This window comes from Trypanosoma theileri (genome assembly GCF_002087225.1).
Source record: "Trypanosoma theileri isolate Edinburgh chromosome Unknown TM35_Tth_4_V1, whole genome shotgun sequence".
In the NCBI taxonomy this organism is placed as follows: Eukaryota; Euglenozoa; class Kinetoplastea; order Trypanosomatida; family Trypanosomatidae; genus Trypanosoma; species Trypanosoma theileri.
Genome location: NW_021639846.1, coordinates 134,547 through 155,663, shown reverse-complemented (window position 1 = coordinate 155,663; position 21,117 = coordinate 134,547). Strand labels below are relative to the sequence as shown.

The 21,117-nt window shown below is 40.6% G+C and overlaps 12 protein-coding genes across 12 annotated transcripts; all 12 read left to right on the top strand.

The window, feature by feature from the left end:
* Positions 1-414: 414 nt before the first annotated feature.
* On the top strand, positions 415-876 carry TM35_000041610 (putative SUMO1/Ulp2; the record flags this gene model as incomplete). Its single annotated transcript, XM_029022355.1, has 1 exon — positions 415-876. One exon carries the CDS (start codon positions 415-417, stop codon positions 874-876), a length of 462 nt encoding a protein of 153 aa, XP_028886013.1.
* Positions 877-1,315: 439 nt separating this feature from the next.
* TM35_000041600 (polyadenylate-binding protein 1) lies at positions 1,316-2,992 on the top strand (the record flags this gene model as incomplete). The annotated part of the gene is made up of 1 exon (XM_029022354.1): positions 1,316-2,992. The coding sequence occupies one exon, from the start codon at positions 1,316-1,318 to the stop codon at positions 2,990-2,992; it is 1,677 nt and encodes a 558-aa protein (XP_028886012.1).
* Positions 2,993-3,526: 534 nt separating this feature from the next.
* TM35_000041590 (putative UDP-Gal or UDP-GlcNAc-dependent glycosyltransferase) lies at positions 3,527-5,047 on the top strand (the record flags this gene model as incomplete). The annotated part of the gene is made up of 1 exon (XM_029022353.1): positions 3,527-5,047. One exon carries the CDS (start codon positions 3,527-3,529, stop codon positions 5,045-5,047), a length of 1,521 nt encoding a protein of 506 aa, XP_028886011.1.
* Positions 5,048-5,529: 482 nt separating this feature from the next.
* TM35_000041580 (putative ankyrin repeat and zinc finger domain protein) lies at positions 5,530-7,068 on the top strand (the record flags this gene model as incomplete). Its single annotated transcript, XM_029022352.1, has 1 exon — positions 5,530-7,068. One exon carries the CDS (start codon positions 5,530-5,532, stop codon positions 7,066-7,068), a length of 1,539 nt encoding a protein of 512 aa, XP_028886010.1.
* A 302-nt stretch (positions 7,069-7,370) lies between these two features.
* On the top strand, positions 7,371-9,206 carry TM35_000041570 (putative p21-activated kinase 3; the record flags this gene model as incomplete). Its single annotated transcript, XM_029022351.1, has 1 exon — positions 7,371-9,206. The coding sequence occupies one exon, from the start codon at positions 7,371-7,373 to the stop codon at positions 9,204-9,206; it is 1,836 nt and encodes a 611-aa protein (XP_028886009.1).
* A 277-nt stretch (positions 9,207-9,483) lies between these two features.
* On the top strand, positions 9,484-10,029 carry TM35_000041560 (uncharacterized protein; the record flags this gene model as incomplete). Its single annotated transcript, XM_029022350.1, has 1 exon — positions 9,484-10,029. One exon carries the CDS (start codon positions 9,484-9,486, stop codon positions 10,027-10,029), a length of 546 nt encoding a protein of 181 aa, XP_028886008.1.
* A 497-nt stretch (positions 10,030-10,526) lies between these two features.
* Positions 10,527-11,027, top strand: TM35_000041550 (uncharacterized protein; the record flags this gene model as incomplete). The annotated part of the gene is made up of 1 exon (XM_029022349.1): positions 10,527-11,027. The coding sequence occupies one exon, from the start codon at positions 10,527-10,529 to the stop codon at positions 11,025-11,027; it is 501 nt and encodes a 166-aa protein (XP_028886007.1).
* A 549-nt stretch (positions 11,028-11,576) lies between these two features.
* Positions 11,577-13,292, top strand: TM35_000041540 (uncharacterized protein; the record flags this gene model as incomplete). Its single annotated transcript, XM_029022348.1, has 1 exon — positions 11,577-13,292. The coding sequence occupies one exon, from the start codon at positions 11,577-11,579 to the stop codon at positions 13,290-13,292; it is 1,716 nt and encodes a 571-aa protein (XP_028886006.1).
* Positions 13,293-14,156: 864 nt separating this feature from the next.
* TM35_000041530 (glycosyl transferase) lies at positions 14,157-15,587 on the top strand (the record flags this gene model as incomplete). Its single annotated transcript, XM_029022347.1, has 1 exon — positions 14,157-15,587. The coding sequence occupies one exon, from the start codon at positions 14,157-14,159 to the stop codon at positions 15,585-15,587; it is 1,431 nt and encodes a 476-aa protein (XP_028886005.1).
* A 355-nt stretch (positions 15,588-15,942) lies between these two features.
* TM35_000041520 (uncharacterized protein) lies at positions 15,943-18,084 on the top strand (the record flags this gene model as incomplete). The annotated part of the gene is made up of 1 exon (XM_029022346.1): positions 15,943-18,084. The coding sequence occupies one exon, from the start codon at positions 15,943-15,945 to the stop codon at positions 18,082-18,084; it is 2,142 nt and encodes a 713-aa protein (XP_028886004.1).
* A 392-nt stretch (positions 18,085-18,476) lies between these two features.
* TM35_000041510 (uncharacterized protein) lies at positions 18,477-19,580 on the top strand (the record flags this gene model as incomplete). Its single annotated transcript, XM_029022345.1, has 1 exon — positions 18,477-19,580. One exon carries the CDS (start codon positions 18,477-18,479, stop codon positions 19,578-19,580), a length of 1,104 nt encoding a protein of 367 aa, XP_028886003.1.
* A 308-nt stretch (positions 19,581-19,888) lies between these two features.
* TM35_000041500 (GTP-binding protein) lies at positions 19,889-21,091 on the top strand (the record flags this gene model as incomplete). The annotated part of the gene is made up of 1 exon (XM_029022344.1): positions 19,889-21,091. The coding sequence occupies one exon, from the start codon at positions 19,889-19,891 to the stop codon at positions 21,089-21,091; it is 1,203 nt and encodes a 400-aa protein (XP_028886002.1).
* Positions 21,092-21,117: the final 26 nt, after the last annotated feature.

Here is a 21,117-nt window from a genome sequence, read left to right as displayed (position 1 = left end):
CACCTTCTCTTTTTTTTTCTTTGTGTGTTGTTTTGATAAGAGAATAAAAGGGTGTAGGTGAGGTGTGTCAATTTTTTTTTTTCTTTGCTTCTTTTTTTTTTTCAGGATATTTTTTTCTCCTTTGGGCGTGTAGGTGAGTCGTGTTCCCCTAGGGTTGAAATTACATCCCAGTTCTTCCTTTCCTCTTATTTTTTTTTTCTTTTTTTCCTATTCCTTTTCTTTTACATATGAATAGATATAGATATATATATATATATATATACGTGCAGACTGGCGCTTGGCGATGATGATGTGGCGTCCCTCCGCGCCGACACGGCGGTGGCGGAGGGCGTTATTCTTCACGTCTTCGCGAAGGCCGCTGCCCACGCCGCCCGGCCGGATTTTCTGCTGCTCGACCCCACCGTCGCCCACACCATGTACGCCTTTCGAGACCCCACACTGGGGCCACTGGATGAGATCCGTCAGGCACGCCTGCTGGTGATCCCCATCGCCGATTATGATGCGCGTGACGGGGATGGGGATCACTGGAGTATTCTCTTGTTGCAACGTAAAAGTTTAGAGGAGCCGTTTCGAGCTTTTCGTCTGGATAGTCTTAATGATCGTAATAAAAAATGCTCTAACTCTTTCCTTTCATTGCTTCGTAAAAGTAAAATGTGTAAACATTTTATTCCAAAATCAAGTAAACTTCTTCATGATTTTCCTTCTCAAACTAATGGTACTGACTGTGGTTGTTTTGTTTGTCTCGCTGCTCTTCATATTGCGGAAGTTGTGCGGGAAGGATTTAGTTATGATACCACGTTTGTATTTCCTCAAACGTGGGATCCAGTGCAGTTTCGACTCGATTTACTCCAAGAAGCATTGAGTACGCGTCGTTAATTTATTTCTTGCGTATCTATATGCAATTTTCTGTATATATGTTTCTCTGTGTACATATGTCTCTGTGAAAGAAAGGAAGAATGAAAGACACGTTTTTTTTTTTTTTTGGAGATGTTTGTGTTCATATGAGTGTGAGTTCCAGTGCGCAGCGCAATTCATAATTCTTTTTTTTTGTTCTTTTGCGTTTTGATGTGTTCCTAATGTTTCATCTGTATCCTTTTCCCTCATTTTGCTTCTATCCTTACTTTCACTTTTTTTTCTACTTCTTCTTTAAGGCCCTCTTCGGCTTAACCGCGATTCGAGTAAAAACAAGAACGGGAAAACAAACGCGAAAGGAATAAAGGCCTTAAAGGCGATAAACACTCTCAGGAGAGGAAACGAATAAAAAGGAAAAGAGAACAGTACTTAATCCTGAAGGGAAACCAAAAAAAAAGTAAGTATGACGACGGCTACCCAGGAAGAAATCACTCCCACCGTTCCCGTCACAAAACCACTCCAAGTGGCATCTTTGTACGTTGGTGACCTTGATCCTGCAATTAATGAACCACAGCTGGTAGAGCTCTTCAAGCCCTATGGAACTATTCTGAATGTGCGTGTCTGCCGCGACATTATCACGCAGCGATCTCTGGGTTATGGATATGTGAACTTTGACAGTCCTGAAAGTGCAGCAAAGGCTATGGAATCATTGAATTTCAAACGTATTGGAGAAAAGTGTGTTCGCATTATGTGGCAACAACGTGATCCCGCCCTCCGCTATAGCGGTAATGGTAATATTTTTGTAAAGAATTTGAAGAACGAGGTGGACAGCCGTGCACTCAGTTTAATCTTTAAAAAATTCGGTGACATTCTTTCCTGCAAGGTTATGGAAGATGAAGGAGGTAAGAGCCGCGGATACGGTTTTGTGCACTTCAAGGAGGATGATGCGGCTAAGGATGCCATTACCAATATGAACGGTGACAAGGAAAATGCTGATGAGGCGAAATCCGGTTTATACGTCGCTAATTTTATTCGTCGTAATGCTCGTCTTGCTGCTCTTGTTGCAAATTTCACTAATGTTTACATCAAGCAAGTGTTACCTACTGTGGATAAGGATATTATTGAGAAGTTTTTTTCAAAGTTTGGTGGTATCACAAGTTCTGCTACCTGTAAAGATAAGAATGGACGAGTATTTGCCTTCTGTAACTTTGAAAAGCATGATGATGCAGTAAAGGCAATAGAAGCATTCCATGATCAGGTTATTGAAGGTGTTACAGCACCAGGAGAGAAGCTTTATGTGCAGCGTGCTCAGCCAAGAAGTGAACGATTAATCGCCTTGAGGCAGAAATACATGCAATGTCAGTCTCTTGGAAACAACCTTTACGTGCGTAACTTTGATCCTGACTTCACAGAGAAGAACTTGCATGAGTTATTCCAAGAATATGGTGAAATCCGAAGCCGTCGTGTAATGACAGATGCCAATGGCAACAGCAGAGGCTTCGGTTTCGTCAGTTTTGAAAATGCTGACCAGGCAAATGCTGCACTTCGGGAAATGAATGGACGTATGTTGAATGGCAAGCCACTTATTGTCAACATTGCCCAACGCCGAGATCAACGCTACACCATGCTCCGCCTGCAGTTCCAACAACGTCTGCAAATGATGATGCGGCGGATGCACCCCGCACCGTTTGTTGCGCAGGGACCAGGACCACAACGCCGCAATGCACGCAATGCCCAACGCGGCGGCAGTGGTGGTGGTGCTGGTCGTCATCATCAGGCACCTCAGCAAGCACCGGCCCCACACCCACAACCGGATATGTTCTCCACACCCTCCATGGCGTTTACCGCACAGCGAACACCGCAGCCTTCTCCTGGTGTAGCACCCGACACCCCACCGCTGCCACCCATCACGGCTGAAGATTTACGTACCATGACAGTGGATGAGCAACGGGCTGCTCTGGGTGACCGTCTATATATTAAGGTGTTTGAAATTGCCCCAGATCATGCACCTAAGATTACTGGTATGTTTTTGGAGATGGATCTCAAGGAGGCTTTTACGCTCCTGTATAACCAGAAACTACTACATGAAAAGGTAACTGAGGCATTGTGTGTCCTCAAGGCACACGGGACAACCGCGTAAAGAAAAAAAAAATTTTTTTGTTTTATTTAAGTTTAAAAAAGCATTCATAAAAGTTATCTGCTAAACAAGTCCAGCAGAGCATGGGAAAAAAAAAAAGAAAAAAAAAAAGAAAACGCTGAACAAAAAAATAATTTGTTATTCGTTTGACTGAGAAAAAAGAAGAAAAGAAAGAGATAAATTTTTTTTTCTTGTTTCTTTTTTTTTTCTGGGCAAACAAAGTAAAAGAAAAAAAAACACTGGAGAGAAGGCTTCAATAGCTATTTTTGCAGTTGCTGTTCTTCCTCTTCTGTTTTTTCTTCTTTTCTTTTTTTTTCCTTTTTGTTATCTTTTCTTGCTCATATTTCTGGCTAAATCATTAGACACTACTTTTCAGTACTATTATCTCCACGCACACATTGCATACGTACATACATCCATTCACATATACATTACTAACGCACAGACGCTTTTTTTTTTTTTTCTCCCTTCTTTCCTCCTCCCAATCTTCCCTCTTTTTTTTTACACTATTAGGTTGTAGTGGGTACGGGAGGGGCAATGCGCCAAAACCCGTATCTAGCGCACTACTTCAGCGCCTCCCCTGACACCAGTGCGGAGGACGCCGTGGCGGAGTTCGGCGGCCACAACGGCCCGACGTTTGTTCACTCGCGGCACATGCAGCAGCGGGTGTTCCGCCCGTCTTCGCGGGGTGGGGCCCTCACGGCCGCCTGCACGCCGCCGTCGACCCCCTCCGGTGGACGCCCGCCGCTCTCCCCCGGCGGCTCCCGCCACTCTACCCCCGTGGAGACGAACGGCAAGCAACACTCACACGTCGCAATGTTCGTGAATGGGATACAGGACGGCTTGCGGAATGTCTCCCCGCGACAGGGTAAAGTAGAAAGTGTCACCAACTGGGATTCCATGATTAGACATTCCCACGAGGTTATTGCACAGGCAAAGGAGCTCCTGAACATCGAAAACGCCTCTGAGGTGGATGATGTGGGACGCAGCTCCACACAAGCGGTGCACACAGCGTCACAGACAAGCTTGAAAAAAGAAGAAGAACAACAAGAACAACGAGAGCAAAAAATACCTGATAAAGTTATAAATGATAACCTAGCTCATTCAAAAACAATGACAAAAGCTGAAGAAACATCAAAAGAGCCAAGTTCAGTTGTTCTACAGGAAGAAAAAGAAGTGAAAGTAGATAAGGGAGGAGTTTTATTAAACTCCAAAACAGTAGGTATGCAGTCGAACCTTCCTGTGAGTAACAATTATGATGAGAATGCCACAAAAATTCCATTGGTGTCTGCTACACCGGAGGCAAAGTGTTTAGTGGTAACGTTAAATCAAAATTCAGCTGAATGTGTTGCAAAGCGGCTAACACGCCGCCCATCGTATGCTTTCGCATTTCAGAAGAATCGCAATTCAATAGTGAGTGATTTAAATGATCATCCCAAGATTCCCTACCTGGTTGCTGAGGAAAAACCTGTATCGAAACCACATAGCAAAGAGAAAAACCCCAGATCTAGTTCGAAGGAAAAGAAGAAAAAAAAGGAAGGTGTCATCTCTGTAGCTTCGCTTTATGGTATCCTAGAAAGACTAGCAGACGTCGTACACCCGCGATATGTTGATCCCGTGGGTTCTAATAGTAAAAATATAAGCCTGGATATTTCACATGAACGGAGGAGAAGTTTTAATAACTCAGTAGAAGATCGTCGCGCTCTCGATGAGACAAGAAAAAGAGATCATGCACGGCATTCTGTTCCGACTCCACAGGTCCTGATGGGTAGTGCTCCACGCATTAATGTTAACGAAACGGTTGTAGGCAATGACATTGATGTATCCAATGGTATGGTACCAACATCACAACTCGCAATGTGTGGTGTTAACCCACATCGTGTTTTTCCCCAACGTGCACCCAGCGCTCGCCGTTCAAGCTTCAACCGTACATCAAAGACACCAGGCTATGCATTGCCAACAGAGAGTTGGCTCTGCAAGGGGTCAGAGTTAAGTGATGTTCATGAAGATACTAGCTCCATTCCTAATGGGTTGATACCAAAAGGACCGCTACATTAACCTCTGTGGTAATGGTGAGGGCGGTGCATGCATTGTAATAGGAGAGCTTACTCTATGTTATTGTATATAGGGGTGACTCCTCTGTTTGCCATTTTTGTCTTGTGCAGGCTTGGATGAGTAACTTTTTTTTGTTTTGTTTTGTTTTTTGTTTTTTTGTATACAAACACGCTCAGACAGATACAAGGTCGTTTTTTTCTTTCTCTTTTTCTGCTCCCTTGTATAACTTGTATTTTTTTTTTTTTCTTGTTTTTGTTTTTTTCTTTTTTTGCTCTCTGTGTTTACTTTTTTTTCGTAATTCTTTTCTTTATATGTCTTTCTTCGTGTCTCTGTTGTTCTTGTTATTTATCCTTTGTTAAAGCACGCTCTCGTGGATGGGGTGTGGAGGGTTCACAGAAGTAATACAAAGTTGTTTATATACATCCACAAAAATAGTTTTTTGAAGAAGGAAGAAAAAAAAAAAAAAGAGAGAGAGAGAGAGAGAGATGTCAAGCTTAGATGAAATACAGCAGTTAATCAAGGCTACACGAATTTCTCTGGCTACACCCCCTCGCAACGCATATGAAGCTGAAAACACTTACAACGCCAATATTGAACGTCTCCGAGATGGGCGGCAAAAACTTGGCAATTTTAGTGGCGAATATGTAGAGAAATTACTCCATGAACTGGATAAATTGGAGCAGGAGGTTCATGCATCTGTGATAAAGCAAACCAATCCTGTGGATGCCCTTCTTCAGGTGGATTTCACTGCGGAGGAGGGCGAAAATGAGGATGGTATTGACGAAGAGTTAATAACTGCCGAACGAGAGGTGGGGAAGAAGCTTGAGAGTAAAAAGAAACAAGGTGGACGTAAGACAAAGACAAAGACAAAGAAGCAGTCAAAAACAGGAGATTCTCAGAAGGAAAGTGTATTGGCTAAAGAAGAAGAAAAAGAAGGGAAAAAAGGGGAAAAAGCCGTGGTATCTACTGTTTCGCCTCAGAAGCAACTAGAACCGTTGCAAAGTGAAGAAGCTGATGAAGGGGAAGTTGTGGAGGTCGCTAAATTCACTGACTGTAATAGTAATGAAATACCACAAGAGGCAGTTGGACCAGGACGTTGCGTACTGATTCCGAATACACCCTTAGCTCGTCTAGACTTTACTTCACCTGTGGAATATGATGGGATTTTGTGTCAATGTCGTGTAACTCTACACCGCGCAGTGGTTACTGCTCTTTCATACGGTACACCTGTAACAGAAACTGTTAAAATGGTACCTGAAGACAATTTAACTTCTATTGATACCGCGAATGATGAGAATCTTTATTCGTCAGATCTAACTATTGAAGCCAAAGGAGAGGAGGAGGAGGAGGAGGAAATGGAAAAAGAAGAAAAAGAAAAGGGTTCAGAGTCTGATGAAGATTCTGTTACTGCTGAGCTTTCAAAGCAGTTAATTGCGGAGTATGATGCGATGCAGGATGAAAAGGAAGAAGAAGATGGTGGTACTAAGTTATTACCCCAAGATGTACCACCCAAACTATGCACTTCACTACGTTCATTTACCTTCTTACCATGGGTTATTCTCATGTGTCACGGTGGCTATTTTGCTGGTGGTGTATTTATGGATGGAAAGCCCGTAGTGCACAAGTCTTTTCAGCGCTACGTTGTACGTAAAAAGCAGGGAGGAAAGCAATCCTCACACGAGAAGGATAGCGGAAGTTACGGCAGTATTGGCTCTCAGATCCGCCGGGCGCAGGAAATAAAATGGCGGCTGGACGTGCGGGATATTCTTCTCCGCTGGCGGCCGTATATTGACGCGGCGGCGTTGGTGCTTTACGTGGCGCCGGGGCCGCAGAACCGCGCCGTTCTGACGGACTTCTCGCAACTCCCGCCGCTGCCGGGGCGGCCGGTCTCGCCGGTGGGACTGCGGGACCCGCGTGTTCGCAGAGCCCCGTTGACAACACACAAACCGTCATTTCAGGAGGTGCAGCGAACATATCAACTGCTCTCCACCTGTACAGTGGAGTATATTCGATCTCTTAAGTAATGGGTGGTGGGGGGTTGAAGTTGCGAAAGGGGGTTTTAAAAAAAAATATATATATATATATATATATATCTGCAGACCCATAGATATACTTATGGATGAACGTATAACAAGACTATAAAGATAAAAGGAAAAAAATAAATAGAAAGAGTATTAAATAGATTCTGTATATTTGATTCTTCTTTTTTTGTTTTGTCCTTGTAATTTTCTATTATTATTATTATTATTTTTTTTTTCTTTGGCTTCTTGTTTCTCTCTCATTCCCAATAAAGAGGGTATGCAGTCTAACTGAGGAAGTAAGCGTCATGTTGCATCCCTCTGCGCTTCTTCTTCGCGTGATTGATCCATTACCTGGAGAAAATGATATGACGTTTAAGGTGTGCATCATGAATCCAGTGCGTCCCACTGTTGCCCTTACCGTTGTAGAGCGCACATACAATCAGTGTTCCTTATTGTGTACAAGATTAGGAAAGTTTGTTTCAGATCGAGAGTTACCGACACTTTTGGGACAAAGTCTCTTCAGAGGAAATGATCCGACGTATGTTGAAGCACGGCGAACCTCTGTTGAAGTATTTTTAAATAGTGTGGTGAGTCACCGTTTGCTGTGCAGGGATGAAGAGTTTTTATCCCTCATTGGATTTGAGCAGGCAGCTTTACTTGAGCAGCGAAAATATGAAGAGAATTTACATCATACTAGGGCAGAGGCAAGATGTTCAGATGAATGGACAATAGCACGTCGCTTGATTACAGCAAGTTCTTTATCTGAAGATCACGATTCAAATATTATAGCAGCACGTATGTGGCTTAGAGGAACACCATTTGTATTTCGTTCTATTGTCCCATCATCATCATCATCATCTACACAATTAACGCGGTGGAGGAAAACACGTATCTTTGTTACAGATGCTTCTATAGGTACAGAGCTACTACTTGTGGTACAGCATGTTGTTACAATGGCAGAGATTGAAGTACATGCATGGCAGAAGATTCTTATTGGATTAAATCCCACTCTTTTTTACGATCCTTTATATGTAGATGTAGCCGCTTCACGTGTATTTGCTATCTACCCAATAGCCCCGCAAGGGAGTCTACGTGATATGCTTCTCTCACGTCGACCATTTACAACAGAGAAAAAACAAGAACGTGAACAAATTGTGAAACCATTAGAAGTTTCACAATTGCAACAATTGGGTCGTAAAATTCTTTACATACTTTGTAGTTGTCATCAGTACAACATATCACTTCCCATACTCTCTATTGGTAATCTTATACTTTCTGAGAGACATGGATTAGTACTCTCTGATGTAGAGGATATTCTTGCAGGGACATGTTTATTTCCATCACATTATCCATATATAATTCAAGAAGGGAATGCACTTTTACCTCAACGAACACCTTTTGATATTCTTTTGTTTGGTGTTATTCTTTTGCAATTGTGTGGTGTTTGCGTAGATGAACAGATGTTGCATACACTTCTGACATGTCAAGGAGAACCCTTTATTTCCGATAGTAGTGAAGAAGATGAAGAGACACCACGACGTAGTTGTCATCACATAATAGCTAGATTTACAGAAATTCCATTGGCAATAAAAAATATTTTATTTTATATATTTCATCCAACTATTCCTGCAGATTTGCGAGTATTGGCTCATCATTGTTTCTTTAATGAGAATGAATTGGACTCGGTAGATTCATTCATCAACCCTTCCACCACATCAACTGCCAAGATGCGACGAAAAGAAGTGGAGTTATTTCATCGATCACAAGACCGTTGGAAAGAGAGGTTAGAAACGGCTAGTGAAATAAAGACACGTCTTGAAATGGAACGAGAGCATCTACTCCAGTTAAAACAAAATGGCAATAAATGGCAAACCAGAAGAAAGAATTTAACTAGAGATTTGTTAAAGGTTGAAACAACTTCCATTGTGGATGATCAAGTGACTAGTACATTCTACATTGATGAGAGTGAAATTTGCAATCCTCATCCTCCTAATCCTAATCCTAATCTTCCTAATCCTCCTCCTCCTCTTCTTCCGGTGAGAATAAAAGAAGTTGCCGTAATTGGGAATCAGTTTAAAGTATCGACTACAGCACCTCCTGCTCCACCTTTACCTCCTATGTTAATACCACGTTGGGTGTAAATTGAACCTTTCAAGAGAAAGATGATTAAACACAAGATTGTCACTGCGCTCTATTTGATAATATTACTATTTTGTGTACACAACCATCCCTATTTTCATTGCATAGATGAACGTTTATATATGTAAATTGGATTTAAACCTATAGTTACTGATAAATATTATTAACTAATAAATTTGATATTAATTTGTTTTTTTTTTCGATTATATATGTATATAAAACTTTGGTTATTTTCTTTTTCTTTCTTTCTTTCTTTCTTTTTTCTTTCTTTCTTATTACATGAATTCCATAGCGATGGTGGAGGAGGCAACAAAAAAACCAACGGAAATTATGTCAGACGACGAAGAAGATGTTCTCGTTTTGCAGGTTTGCGCCAATAAACAATGTTTGGGCATTGAAGATCTGGAGTTTGATGAAGAAAGTGGAGAAATGTATTGTGTAAATTGCCGTGAAATGTATGCCCGTGCAGAGAAGGAAGGTTTTCGTCTTCTCTTGAGTGTTGATGATAAACCTCTGGTAAATATGATTTTTAACCGTTTTGGTGGAGATAAGGGATACTGGACTTATGAAGATTTTAAACGTTTTCAAAACAGTACTAGCCATTCTAGTGATACCGATATTGATAGTCATATTGCACTTAGAGAGTTTTTTAAGGAGGAGTACGACATCGATATTTCCCCTGGTGTAACGGGTGAATACGTTGTAGATCAAAGAAACCTTGAGGATATGTACGGTGGGTATCTATACAATAATATAAATGCACTCCACGCAGACTGTGATGCGTTGGAAGATGCTGGAATGATTAATACGGCTGTTTTGGAGTAAGTGACAGACAGAGAGAGAGATGTCCATGTGTATACATCGGTGAGACCAAGAAGAAGAAGAAGAAGAAAAACAAGATGTGAGAAAAGGAGGGTTAAAAACAAAAATTAAGAAAGAACAGAAAGAAAGAAAAAAAAAAGCCTGAGAAAGCTAAAACAAAAAAAAAAAAACAAGGATGTGGAAACACTAACGCAGCGCTTCTTTGTGTTGGGCTATTTAAGCACATACGAAAGGGGGAAAAAAAAAGTAAGTGAAGTAGAATGTTGTTAAACAGATAGTGACCTGAATCTCTCTTTACTATCTTTCTTAGGGGTGTGCTAAAAATGCACATTGTTTCTGAATAATTATTAATATATACTTTTTTCAAGAGTAAAGAAAAAAAAAAGTAGTTGAATGTGTTTTTCCTTTTGCTGTTTTTTTTTTTTTTTTTTGTTTGTTTGTTTACCTTTTTTTTCCTTGTCTCTTGTTCTTTATTTAATTTTTTTTTAATTTTAAAGGCGATGTCCGTCTTTAAGCGCCCACATTTGCGGGCATGTGAGGATTACGCAGACATTTCTGTTGAACTATCATCTCTACGCCAACTACAGAGTTACGCTGATTTTGAACAGCTCGTGCGAAAAGAATTAGAGGAAGTATACGGTGCTGCGCCTGCACAGTTCCGTGACTCCATCGCGTACAGCACACGTGAATTCCCAGAAGATTTCTCCGCCTTCTTTACAGAACATCAACTGCAGATGCTGCAGAAATATGATGCCTCTGTGGAAAAGGCACAAGAGTTGAGTAGGGCCTATCAAGCGGCAGAAGAAGAGCATCAACGCACCCTGGAAGAGGGAAAAGACCGCAAACTTACACAAAAGAGATTAAGAGAACAGGAAAAGGCAGAAAAGCTCTTAAGGGCAATGAATCGTGAAGTCCTTCAGGCAGAATATGATGTGGCTGTACTTGAACAAAAGCTGCGAAATGTATTTGCCATTGGGACTATCCGTGTCCCATTAGGATGAGATGAGATGGATAGGGAAGGTGGGAGTATATGTTTTCTCCCCTTCGTTTTTACTGTCCTCGTAAAAAAAAAAAAAAAAAACAAAAAAAAAGTAATGTAAACCGTATTTTGGAACTTTTGAAAAGTATGTTTGTTGTTTTTGTTTTTTGTGGTCAAAGAATGTATCATCTCCTTCAATACCCATTTTTTTTAGGGGGGTTGTGTTGTTTCCCTTGTTAATGTTTGTTGATATTGATGATGATGTTCATGTTGTGTTGTCTCTTTCTCTTTCTCACTCTTGTTTTTTTTTTTTTTTTCTTGTGATGGATCTTACGAAGGTGTTGAGGAAAGTTAAGGAGAGGAGGTGGGGTCGTACCATCACCCTGTTTTTTCTTTTGTTTGTTTGTTATTCTATTTTTTTTTTTTTTCTTGTGATTTCTTTTTCTGTCTTTTATTGTATCTTGAAAGAAGTATAATTGTTTGGTGGTGGTGGTGGTGGTGGATCTTGTTGCTTCATTGAGAAGAGAAGAAGAGAAAAAAGAAAAAAGAAGAAGAAAAGAAAAATTAGAGAATGTCGGATTGTGATGAACCGGCACGTCGCCGTGTACGGGTGGAGCCTGATATCCCACACGACTTCAGTGCTCTTCCGATTGTTCAGGAAATGATCACAGAGAATAATCTCCAGACTAAATTAAAACGACGACTAAAGCCATCTGACTTTATTAATGAAGTCTTTGTAAAGTTGGCAAATATGGGAATTACGGAATTATCCGCAGTGTCTATGCTCTCTCAATTCCTTAAAGAATGTGTTGAAAAGCACAAAACGCTTCCTCGTAGCTCAACCATTGCCAAAGTTCTTTATCTTTGGACAGAAAAGGGAATGTTGGAAAGTGGGGAAATGTTAATGCGACAGATATTACAGGCGGAGTCTTCACTGCACATGAATGTTGTTGATGAAAAAGTCGCTACTGTCTCTATTCGATTACTTACTCGATGTGTAAATGTCGATATTGATTTAGCAGAAAAAATGCTTGCCATGTTACCGGTAGGATCTCACAAAAGACGAGTTTTTTTTCCTCTTCTTGAGCATGCCGCGAAAACAAATGATATTGAATTGGCCCTTAAGATCCTGCGACTTGGACGAGCAAAAGGTGTGGAGTTTTGGGATGTGGATTATCATCAATTACTCTCTTCTCTAAAGAACAACACGCAGGACAGTTCTACTGCTGTTGCCTTACGTGATGAATTGATGCAGAGTATGATAGATCACCACCCAGTTGTAGGTAAAAGTAATGGAGAGATATTGCAATCTCTCATGGGAGGTGAGATGACAAAAGTGGATGATAAAACTGGGGAATGTAAACGTTGTGGAACGATGCTGCGTACATTTGATTTTGAGGCAACAGATCGTGATACTCTTCTAAATGATATTGAAACTAAACTTATCGCCCCACGAGTGGAAGGTGCGAGTCGGTATGAACCAGAAAGAATGGTGACACCAGCAGAGAAGGAACGACGATGGCAAGAGTTTGAGAATTTCAAGTCAAAACTTGCAGAGTGTGATTATGATACCGTTATTGATGGAGCCAATGTTGGATATTATGGTCTCAGTAGATGGTACAGAGAAGCGAAGGAAAAAGTACTCCGTGATCGTGGAGTTGATTTAAAGACTGTACCGGAGTATCAACTTTGTGAAATTCCAATGCCAGTCGATGTCCCTCCGAGATTTTCTCTTATTGATGAAATGTTAATGCAAACACGACGAATAGGAAAAAAACCTTTGGTGATGTTGCATAATCGTCATATAGAATCTCCATCTGCAGAGAATGTGGAGTGGCTTTCAAAATGGAAGAGTGATTCATCCTTGATTGCTTGTCCAGGTTTTATTAATGATGACTATTGTTGGTTATATGCAGCTATTCGAAAACCAAATTGTCTTTTCGTCTCAAATGATCAAATGCGTGATCATCATTTTATGCTGCTTAGTCAACGTTCATTTTTGCGTTGGCGCCAACGACATCGTGTAACGTATAGGGCCCTTTATCAACGTTTAACAGGAGCGGCGACGTTAATAGTTGCTCCTCCGAGACCGTATGCTGTTTGGGTGCAACGGGGACGACTCTCGTCCTCTCATTGGCATATTCCTATTCTCACTTCTGTTAACATTATTGATCAGGCGACAAATCATGGAAACCAGAACGAAGTTGAAATGGATAAGGATGGAGATGACTCATGTGATGCATGGCTTTGCACTGCTGATAAGGATCTCCTTAATCGAAACGACTAGTTGTGTTTTCTTGTTCCGTGTTCTTGTAATTTTTTTTTTTCTTATTTGGAATATCTCTATTTATTTATTTATCTATCATCTGTAGTCCACTTTTTCTTTTGTTTTGCTTTACTGTAAGTCTTACCCCTTTATAATGCTATACATGTATATATATATATAACTCTCTTCTTTTTTTTTCGCTTATCTTTTTTTTCCCTTCTGTGCTACCTTATTGGGGTGTATTAAAACACAAACCCATTATACGCACGCACACCACCAAATATAAATATTTATTTATATAAATATATAAAGGGGGCCTCGTTTAGTCTAAAGGAACAATGACGAAGGGTACCACATCGATGGGTCAGCGCCACGGGCGCACGCACATTCTCTGCCGTCGCTGCGGCCGCAATGCATATCATGTGCAGTGGGAGCGCTGTGCCGCCTGCGCCTATCCACGCGCCAGCCGCCGTCGTTATAACTGGTCTGTGAAGGCCATCAAGCGCCGCACCACTGGCACTGGCCGCTGCCGCTATCTGAAGACTGTGAACCGCAGAATCAAGAACCACTTCAAGACATCCATCAAGGCGTGAGGTCCGTAATATATGATTTATTTTCGTTTTTGTTTCGTAGAACTTACTTCTTTTTCTGGTTTGTGTTGTGCGACTTTGTGGGGGTTCGCACACTTTGTTTTTTTTTTTTGTTGTTGTTGATTTGTATCTCTTCTATTACTTCATTTTCTTTGTATTGAAATTAACCTTTAAGGAATGTTTTTTTTTTTCTTTTTCTTCTCTTTCTTTTCTTATTTCTTGTGTTTAGCTTCAGTAATTGTTTTTTTTTTTTTTTACCCCCTTCTGTAAGGGGAGTGTGCGTTGATTAGTAAAGATGTTGACGGCTGCCATAGTGACAATATCTATTCTTTTTTGTAGTCTCATTGCTGTGATTGCAGTGAGGGCTCGTCGTGGAAAACAACAGTTCCCGTCCAACACTGTTGGTTTTTTACACCCATCAGCCGCCGCAGGAGGAGGTGGAGAACGTGTGTTGTGGATAGCCATTGATGCTCTTCAACAAGATGATACACAGAGAGGAATTGATCGTCGCTATGTTCTCTACTGCACAAATATTGGAAGTAAAGGAAATAGTAATAGTAGTATAGGTGCAAGTAAGGAAGAACAACTAGCTGATATAGTTTATAGACAGTTTCATATTCGTTTACAAAAACCTTTGGAAGTTATTTTCTTAAGACGAGAAGTAACAAGGTGGCTTGATGGTACACAATATCCTTTTTTAACACTTATTTTACAAACTGTATGTGGAGGTATTCTATTATTCTATGAAACATGTATTGTAAATAGTATAACACCTATTGTGATTGAAAGTGTTGGTATCCCTGGTATTTATCCATTACTTTCTTTATTTGCTAATGTTCGCATTATCACCTATACACATTACCCTGTCATCACATCCATAATGACACAACGTGTGGAAAGTGGAGAAAAAAGATTTAACAACCGAGGTATACTCGCACGTTATCATATACTTCGAAAGGCTAAAGTTTTATACTATAAAGCTTTCGCTCGTTTCTATTGGTGGCTTGGACAGTTTCCTGTGCTTGTCTTAACGAATTCACATTGGACCAAGGGTCACATTGATCAATTGTGGAAATCAAAAGTTTCCGCACTTTTATACCCATCCTGTGCTGTTAGTCATCTGGAGAAACTTCGAAAATTACCAGAAGAACGAAATAATACAATTGTTAGTGTTGGACAATTTAGACCTGAAAAGAATCATCTTTTACAATTACTCGCATTTCACAGGGCATTACCTCGTCTCCCATCGGATGCCCGACTCATTATGGTAGGAGGAGCCAGAAGTGCGGAGGATCAAAAACGAGCAGATGATATTGTTTTAGAAGCTGAAAAAAGAGGTATTTCAGATCGTGTAGAAGTACGAGTTGGAGCCCCTTTTGCTGAAGTGGGAGAATTACTCTCAACTTGTTGTATTGGGCTTCATACAATGGAAGATGAACATTTTGGAATTGTTCTTGTGGAGTATATAGCGTCTGGATGTATTCCACTTGGTCATAACAGTGGAGGTGTCTGTCTTGATATCATCACATCACCAGATGTTGGTTTTCTCGCTAAAGATGAGGCCGAATATGCCGATCGAATGGTGGAAATATTTAAAATGAAAACAGAAAATCCCCGAATGTATGAGACTTTTCAGGAGCGTGGATTGAATGTTATTAAACGTTTTAGCGATGAATCTTTTCGAGAGAACTTCATGGAAGCCATTCGTCCTCATCTCACAACATGAATTTAGTGAGCATCAAAAGAAGAAGAAGAAGAAGAGAGAGAGAGAAAGATAGAAGAAAACGAAGAAAAAAGAACGTCTGAAAGAAGATTGTGACTTTGTATTTTGTAATCTTTTGTGGTGGTGATGATGGTGATAATGAAAAAGAAGAATACAAGATACAAGCTTTTTTTCTTCCTTTAATTTATTTTCTGTTAGTTTCTTTTACCTGTTTCTTTTTGTTTTTACTTTTCCTTCTTTCACCCGTGATGGGGTATTGACGATTATCTCCTTAACGATATATATATATAAACCTTTATTTCCTCTTCTTATTATTATTGATAATCTCTTTATATATTATGTAGGGTGGTCTCATCCCATGGGTTTCTCCACATTGGATGAACAAATTAATGCACTCAATGCTCTTCACATCAGTAGTGCGAAGACTCTTGACAACTTCGCCGACACGTCAAGGGCCATTGCAGAGCGCGCCCGCCGCATCACTGCAGATGTACAGCCGTGGGAAATAGCACAAGAAAACATCGCTTCTACTATTGAAGAAATGTCAAGAGCAGCCCGCTGTTACCATCCACCACCATCCCTTCGACTCGTATTAGCTCGTAAAGAGAAAAAACCAGAAGCACTGTGTAAGTGTATTGATTATCTTGTTTTTACTGATAACTATCTCGCATCTCATCCACCAAATCCTTATGCAGATCAAATTGCAGCAAACATCGCAGAACAATTAAATACTGTAGTAAAAGTGGCTGAAGATACCGTGAAGGAGTCTTTTATAACCGCACTTCAGAAAGACCAATTAGCTAGAGAAGGTGATAATGAAAAACGCACTACATCAACCCATTTTCTTATTCACAAACCTGAAGCTTTAAATGGTATTGATAAAGTGATACATAGACTTGGAGAAAATTTTAATCGTACAGATGTTGTTTCTGTAGATGTGAAGCAACTTTTAGGTGAACATATGTTGCGAACGGTGAATTCCCTTCTTGAGAGTTGTGCCAAAGAAGATGAAATTCAACCTTATAGTACTATTACAGTCCGTCATGGTGTAGCTCCTATGCGAAAAAATTATCAAAAAGGAAGTCATTATCTTCTTGCAATTTCTTCTAAAGCTCGTCAACTCGTTACGGAAAGTTCAGATTGTCTGAAACGTTATGTTTTAGATCCATTAAATGATTCTTTTGATGTGGTTGAAATTCCAAGTGAATTAGGTACTATGGTTTTTGATTGTGTAAAAGATAAATGTTTTTCAGCTATAGAAGTAAATGAGGGAATGTTTTCAGATCCTACACGTATGTTTGTACTTTCTCGAGGTGAGGGTATTGGATTATTTGGTGTAAGACAAAATTTTCGAGATATTATATTTGTAGGTTTAGAACTTCTTGAGGATTTATGGAAATGGAAATTACTTGCAGAAAGTTTACCTGGAGATAATCATAACTTTCTTGATCATGTGGATAATGTAGTAGAAAAGTTTCTCTTTGAAGTGAGAGATCTTTTGGATTTCTATGTTACTTGTAAAGGATCTTTAGAACCTGGACTATTAAAAGAATATACACGAACTCTACACCGTACAGAGTGGTATCCATCACTTGATTGCTCTGCCCATGTCTCCGTTACTAATCAAGTATATCTACATAAAGTATTATTAACAAATTATTATGGAGCAATGAAACTTGCCCTACATGGATCTTTGTTAAATACGAATGCTGAATCAAGAGCTGTACAAGAGGTTGAAGATTATATGATGCGATGTGTTTTTGGAACCTTGCGAGACTTGGAAGTTATTGCTGAAACTGCACAAGAAATTCAACTTGATGCTATGGAAGATGTAGGTTCTAATAATAATAATCATAATCTTCTTCAACATCTTAGTAATTTCCATTTGGGATCTAATTCACATCATGCTAAGGATCGAAGTCATCTTATTTCACCAGCTATATTTATGCTAAACAATATTATTTTCTTTATTGAAAGTTACCGTAAAGAGGCTTGTTTTCATCAGCGACGTCTTATTCTTGAAAAGAGCATAGATACAAAGAAAAAAAATACTTCCAGAGGAAAACAAGAGGAAGAAGAAGAACCATCTGTGCCTATTGTTTCTAATATAATTGCTATGCTTGAGGATGAAAAAAGACGATATGTTGACGAGTTCGCCGCATCTTGGTCAGGCTGTTTTCCACCAATAAGTACAGATCCTCGTCTAGCATCTTTCAACGCATCAACAGAGGAACTAAATAAGTCTCAGCGTATGGCCGTTAAACATTGGTATCGAGATACGGCGGAAGCCTTGACGAAGCGAATTGATGCCTGTCGTAACTTTGCTGTGCTCGACGCATCCCAGCGAAATGCTTTGATTGAAGCCTCTGTAGTGGCTGTACGAGAGGAGTTTAACTTGATGGAATTAAAACTTGGAGGGAAAACCTGGTCTGACCGTCCGTTGAAATGGATGGTGCGTGATGTGGAACAATGGACAGATCTACTAAACAAGTTGTTTTAGTACAGTATTCAAAAAAAAAAAAAAAAAAATCCTTATTATTTTGCATACGTTCTTCTTATTCTTTTTTCTTTTCCTTTTTTTCTTTCTTTGTATATGTCTCTTTACTGTTTCTTGCTTTGAGGCACCTATTCCTGTCCTCCTTTTTTTTCTTCTATATGAAATAAATTGGAGAGGGATTGCTTGGGACATGCATACACACTCCCTCCTTTTTCTCTTTTTCTATATGCATTTCCATCTCTGTTAATCCCGTTGCTTTGTATATTATTTCCTTTCTTTCTATGTCTCTGTTGAACCTTATTTCATTCTGTTTAGTTTTTTTTTGCTGTTGCCACTGCTATTGGTAGTATAGTATTGTTTGTGTGCGTGTATATATATATATATCTGTACAAGCAATGGAACAGCACCGACCGGTGCTGCAGCCACGCGAGGTGAAGTTCAGTGATCTCGCAGTACGGTCCGGCGACTCACCGCCGAAAAGTGAACGCCGCGGTTTCCGCCCAACACCGCAGAAGACACACACGCATGGGCCAAAATCGACCACAAGCCGCGGTTCGCTCCTCCAAATCCAACAAACATCACTATCACAACAACAACAAATTCCTTTTGCACACCCACATGATGGCGATGTGGAAAGTGACGACGACGACAAGCGCCGCGGACGACAAGGACCACGAGATGGGGGTGCTGGTGCTCTTGTCGGTGATGCAACGCACATACACTCACATTCACATACACACAATGTCAGAACACATAAAGGAAAGAATACCGGAAGAACGGCACGGTCAACAGCACCGGCAACAGCGGAATTGGCAAACACCCGCATGGAGATTGCTGGAAGTGCTGTTTGGGCAGAGGATTACGCCGCAGGTGCTGTAAATGCACTGGCGGAACTGAGGAATTGTGTAGCTGCTGAACGTCGCTTGAAGGAAGAACTTGCTAAAATAAATGCAGCAAAGTTGTTGGCGTTTCGAGGAGTTATTAGTGTGTATTTAGCTTCAGTTAAACAGTGTGGAAAACCCACAATGGTGCGTCGCAAGGCTGGAGCGGAGTTTGCCCTTGCACAATGCGCGGTAGTGGCCCAAACCCTCACTGTAACTATTCAAAGTTATGTTCGCGCTTTTCAATCACGACGACTTACTGCCACTCGTTCCTATATTTCCCGTGGTGGATTAACTTCTGAAAACTTCAATGAGGAATCGGTACGAATGCCACAGTTTCAGAATCGTATAAATAGTGAAGGAAGTATACTCTCTGAAACCACGAGTTCACTGCATGACCTCTTGGATGATGAGGAAATCAGTCGTCTTAAGCAACTATATTTTGACTACTATGACTGTGACGTTTATGTCATTCCGGGTACTCGATCTGATAGTAGTATCCCACCGAATGCATTATTGCTTAATTCTCTTAGTGCTCATGATCCATTTTTACCCGAAGATGGTATGATTGAAAAAGCGTCCCTGTCTAGCTCCAGCATATCCTCTATAGTGGAGTGACTCATTCCCCACATGCTTGATGATATGTAGACTGCGTACTCCATACCTTTAAATCTAACTACAGGAGACATGCTACTAACGCAGACAAAAGTTTTACCTTGTATATATGACTTAATTGTTTTATTTGTTTCTTCTATTTTTGATATATAGATATGTATATTATTATTATTGTTATTTCCTTCAAAAGAAATATGCACACGTAAAAGTACACGTTTCTTTCTTTTTCTTTTTTTTTTCTTTTTCATTCACACCACTAATGGGGGGTTCTATGCGGTTAGAGTGCATTGCCTGACCCCCTTTCTCTCCATATGCCTGTGTGGCAGCGGTCTAAGCCGCAGCGTCCTGCAGTCTCCCTCGACTCCGCCAGCGAATCCCGGTCTTCTTCTTCTTCTTCTACATGTTCTTCTCACTCCTCCACCCGGTCTTCTTCTCCCGTGCAGTCTCCTTCCATCGCCTCGCGGTCGGCGGGGTCTGCCAGCCAACTGCCCCCACGGGCAAAGCGATCCTCAAGTCTCTCCGTGTTCCCTCACATGGGTGGGGGCGTGTTGATGCACACAGGAATGCTGCGAACCGTTCAACAAGGTGGGAGAATGAATCACGGTGCAATGTCAGTAAACGGATTTGCACGGACATTATCTACTGGTGGATTTGCATCATCATCATTACACGCGGATGATGGTGCTCACACTACAGTCTCACGGGGAAGTAATTCTTTAATGAAAATGTCAATAGGAAATACAATTGGAGAAACGATGCGTATATTAGTTATTGGTGCCCCACAGGTAGGAAAGTCTTCTCTAGTAAACAGTTATAGGGCAGCTGTTACTAGTAATACAAAGTGGCCAGCGGCTCCAGTTGGTATTTGTGGATTTTGTGGAACTACTACGGTGGATCCATTCCCTAATCACCCGACTGAACCGACATGGCTTTGCATAGACACTCCAGGGAAATTATACGACGCTAAAGACCAAGTTCTACTTGAACGACTATTCGCCGGAATGCCTTGGAAAACACGACTTGCAGGAAAAGACGCATTACAATTAGAACAAATTGAACGTTTACCCATTGTGAATGAGAATAAAGCACATCAGTGTATTATTGTTGTTCCTGCTACAGATTTGATTGAAGATAATGGATGGATGAGTGTTTTTCAGTTAAAATCTCGCTACAGTCCCGCTCCAGATGCTGAAGGTGTGGTCATGTATTTGAGAAATCTTGTTTGTACAATTCGTCCGTTTTTATATGATGCTTCACCATTTGTTGTAGTTACAAAGATGGATCTTGTTGGTGGTGCTGGAAATAGTTTATCCAGAAACCTTATCTCATCTTTGTTAACTCAGTGTATCCCCATAAACCGATTGTATTTTTCTGCTTCTCCAGATGATCATTCTACATACGGAACTAAATGTCGACTCGTTGTAGATCGCGATACACGAGAAAGCTTGCTTCGGTTACACGAAGATATATCAATGACCTTCCGATGGCGGAAATCTATTGAGGGATCTGCCTAAATCATTTCGTACAGTGTTAAGACGAA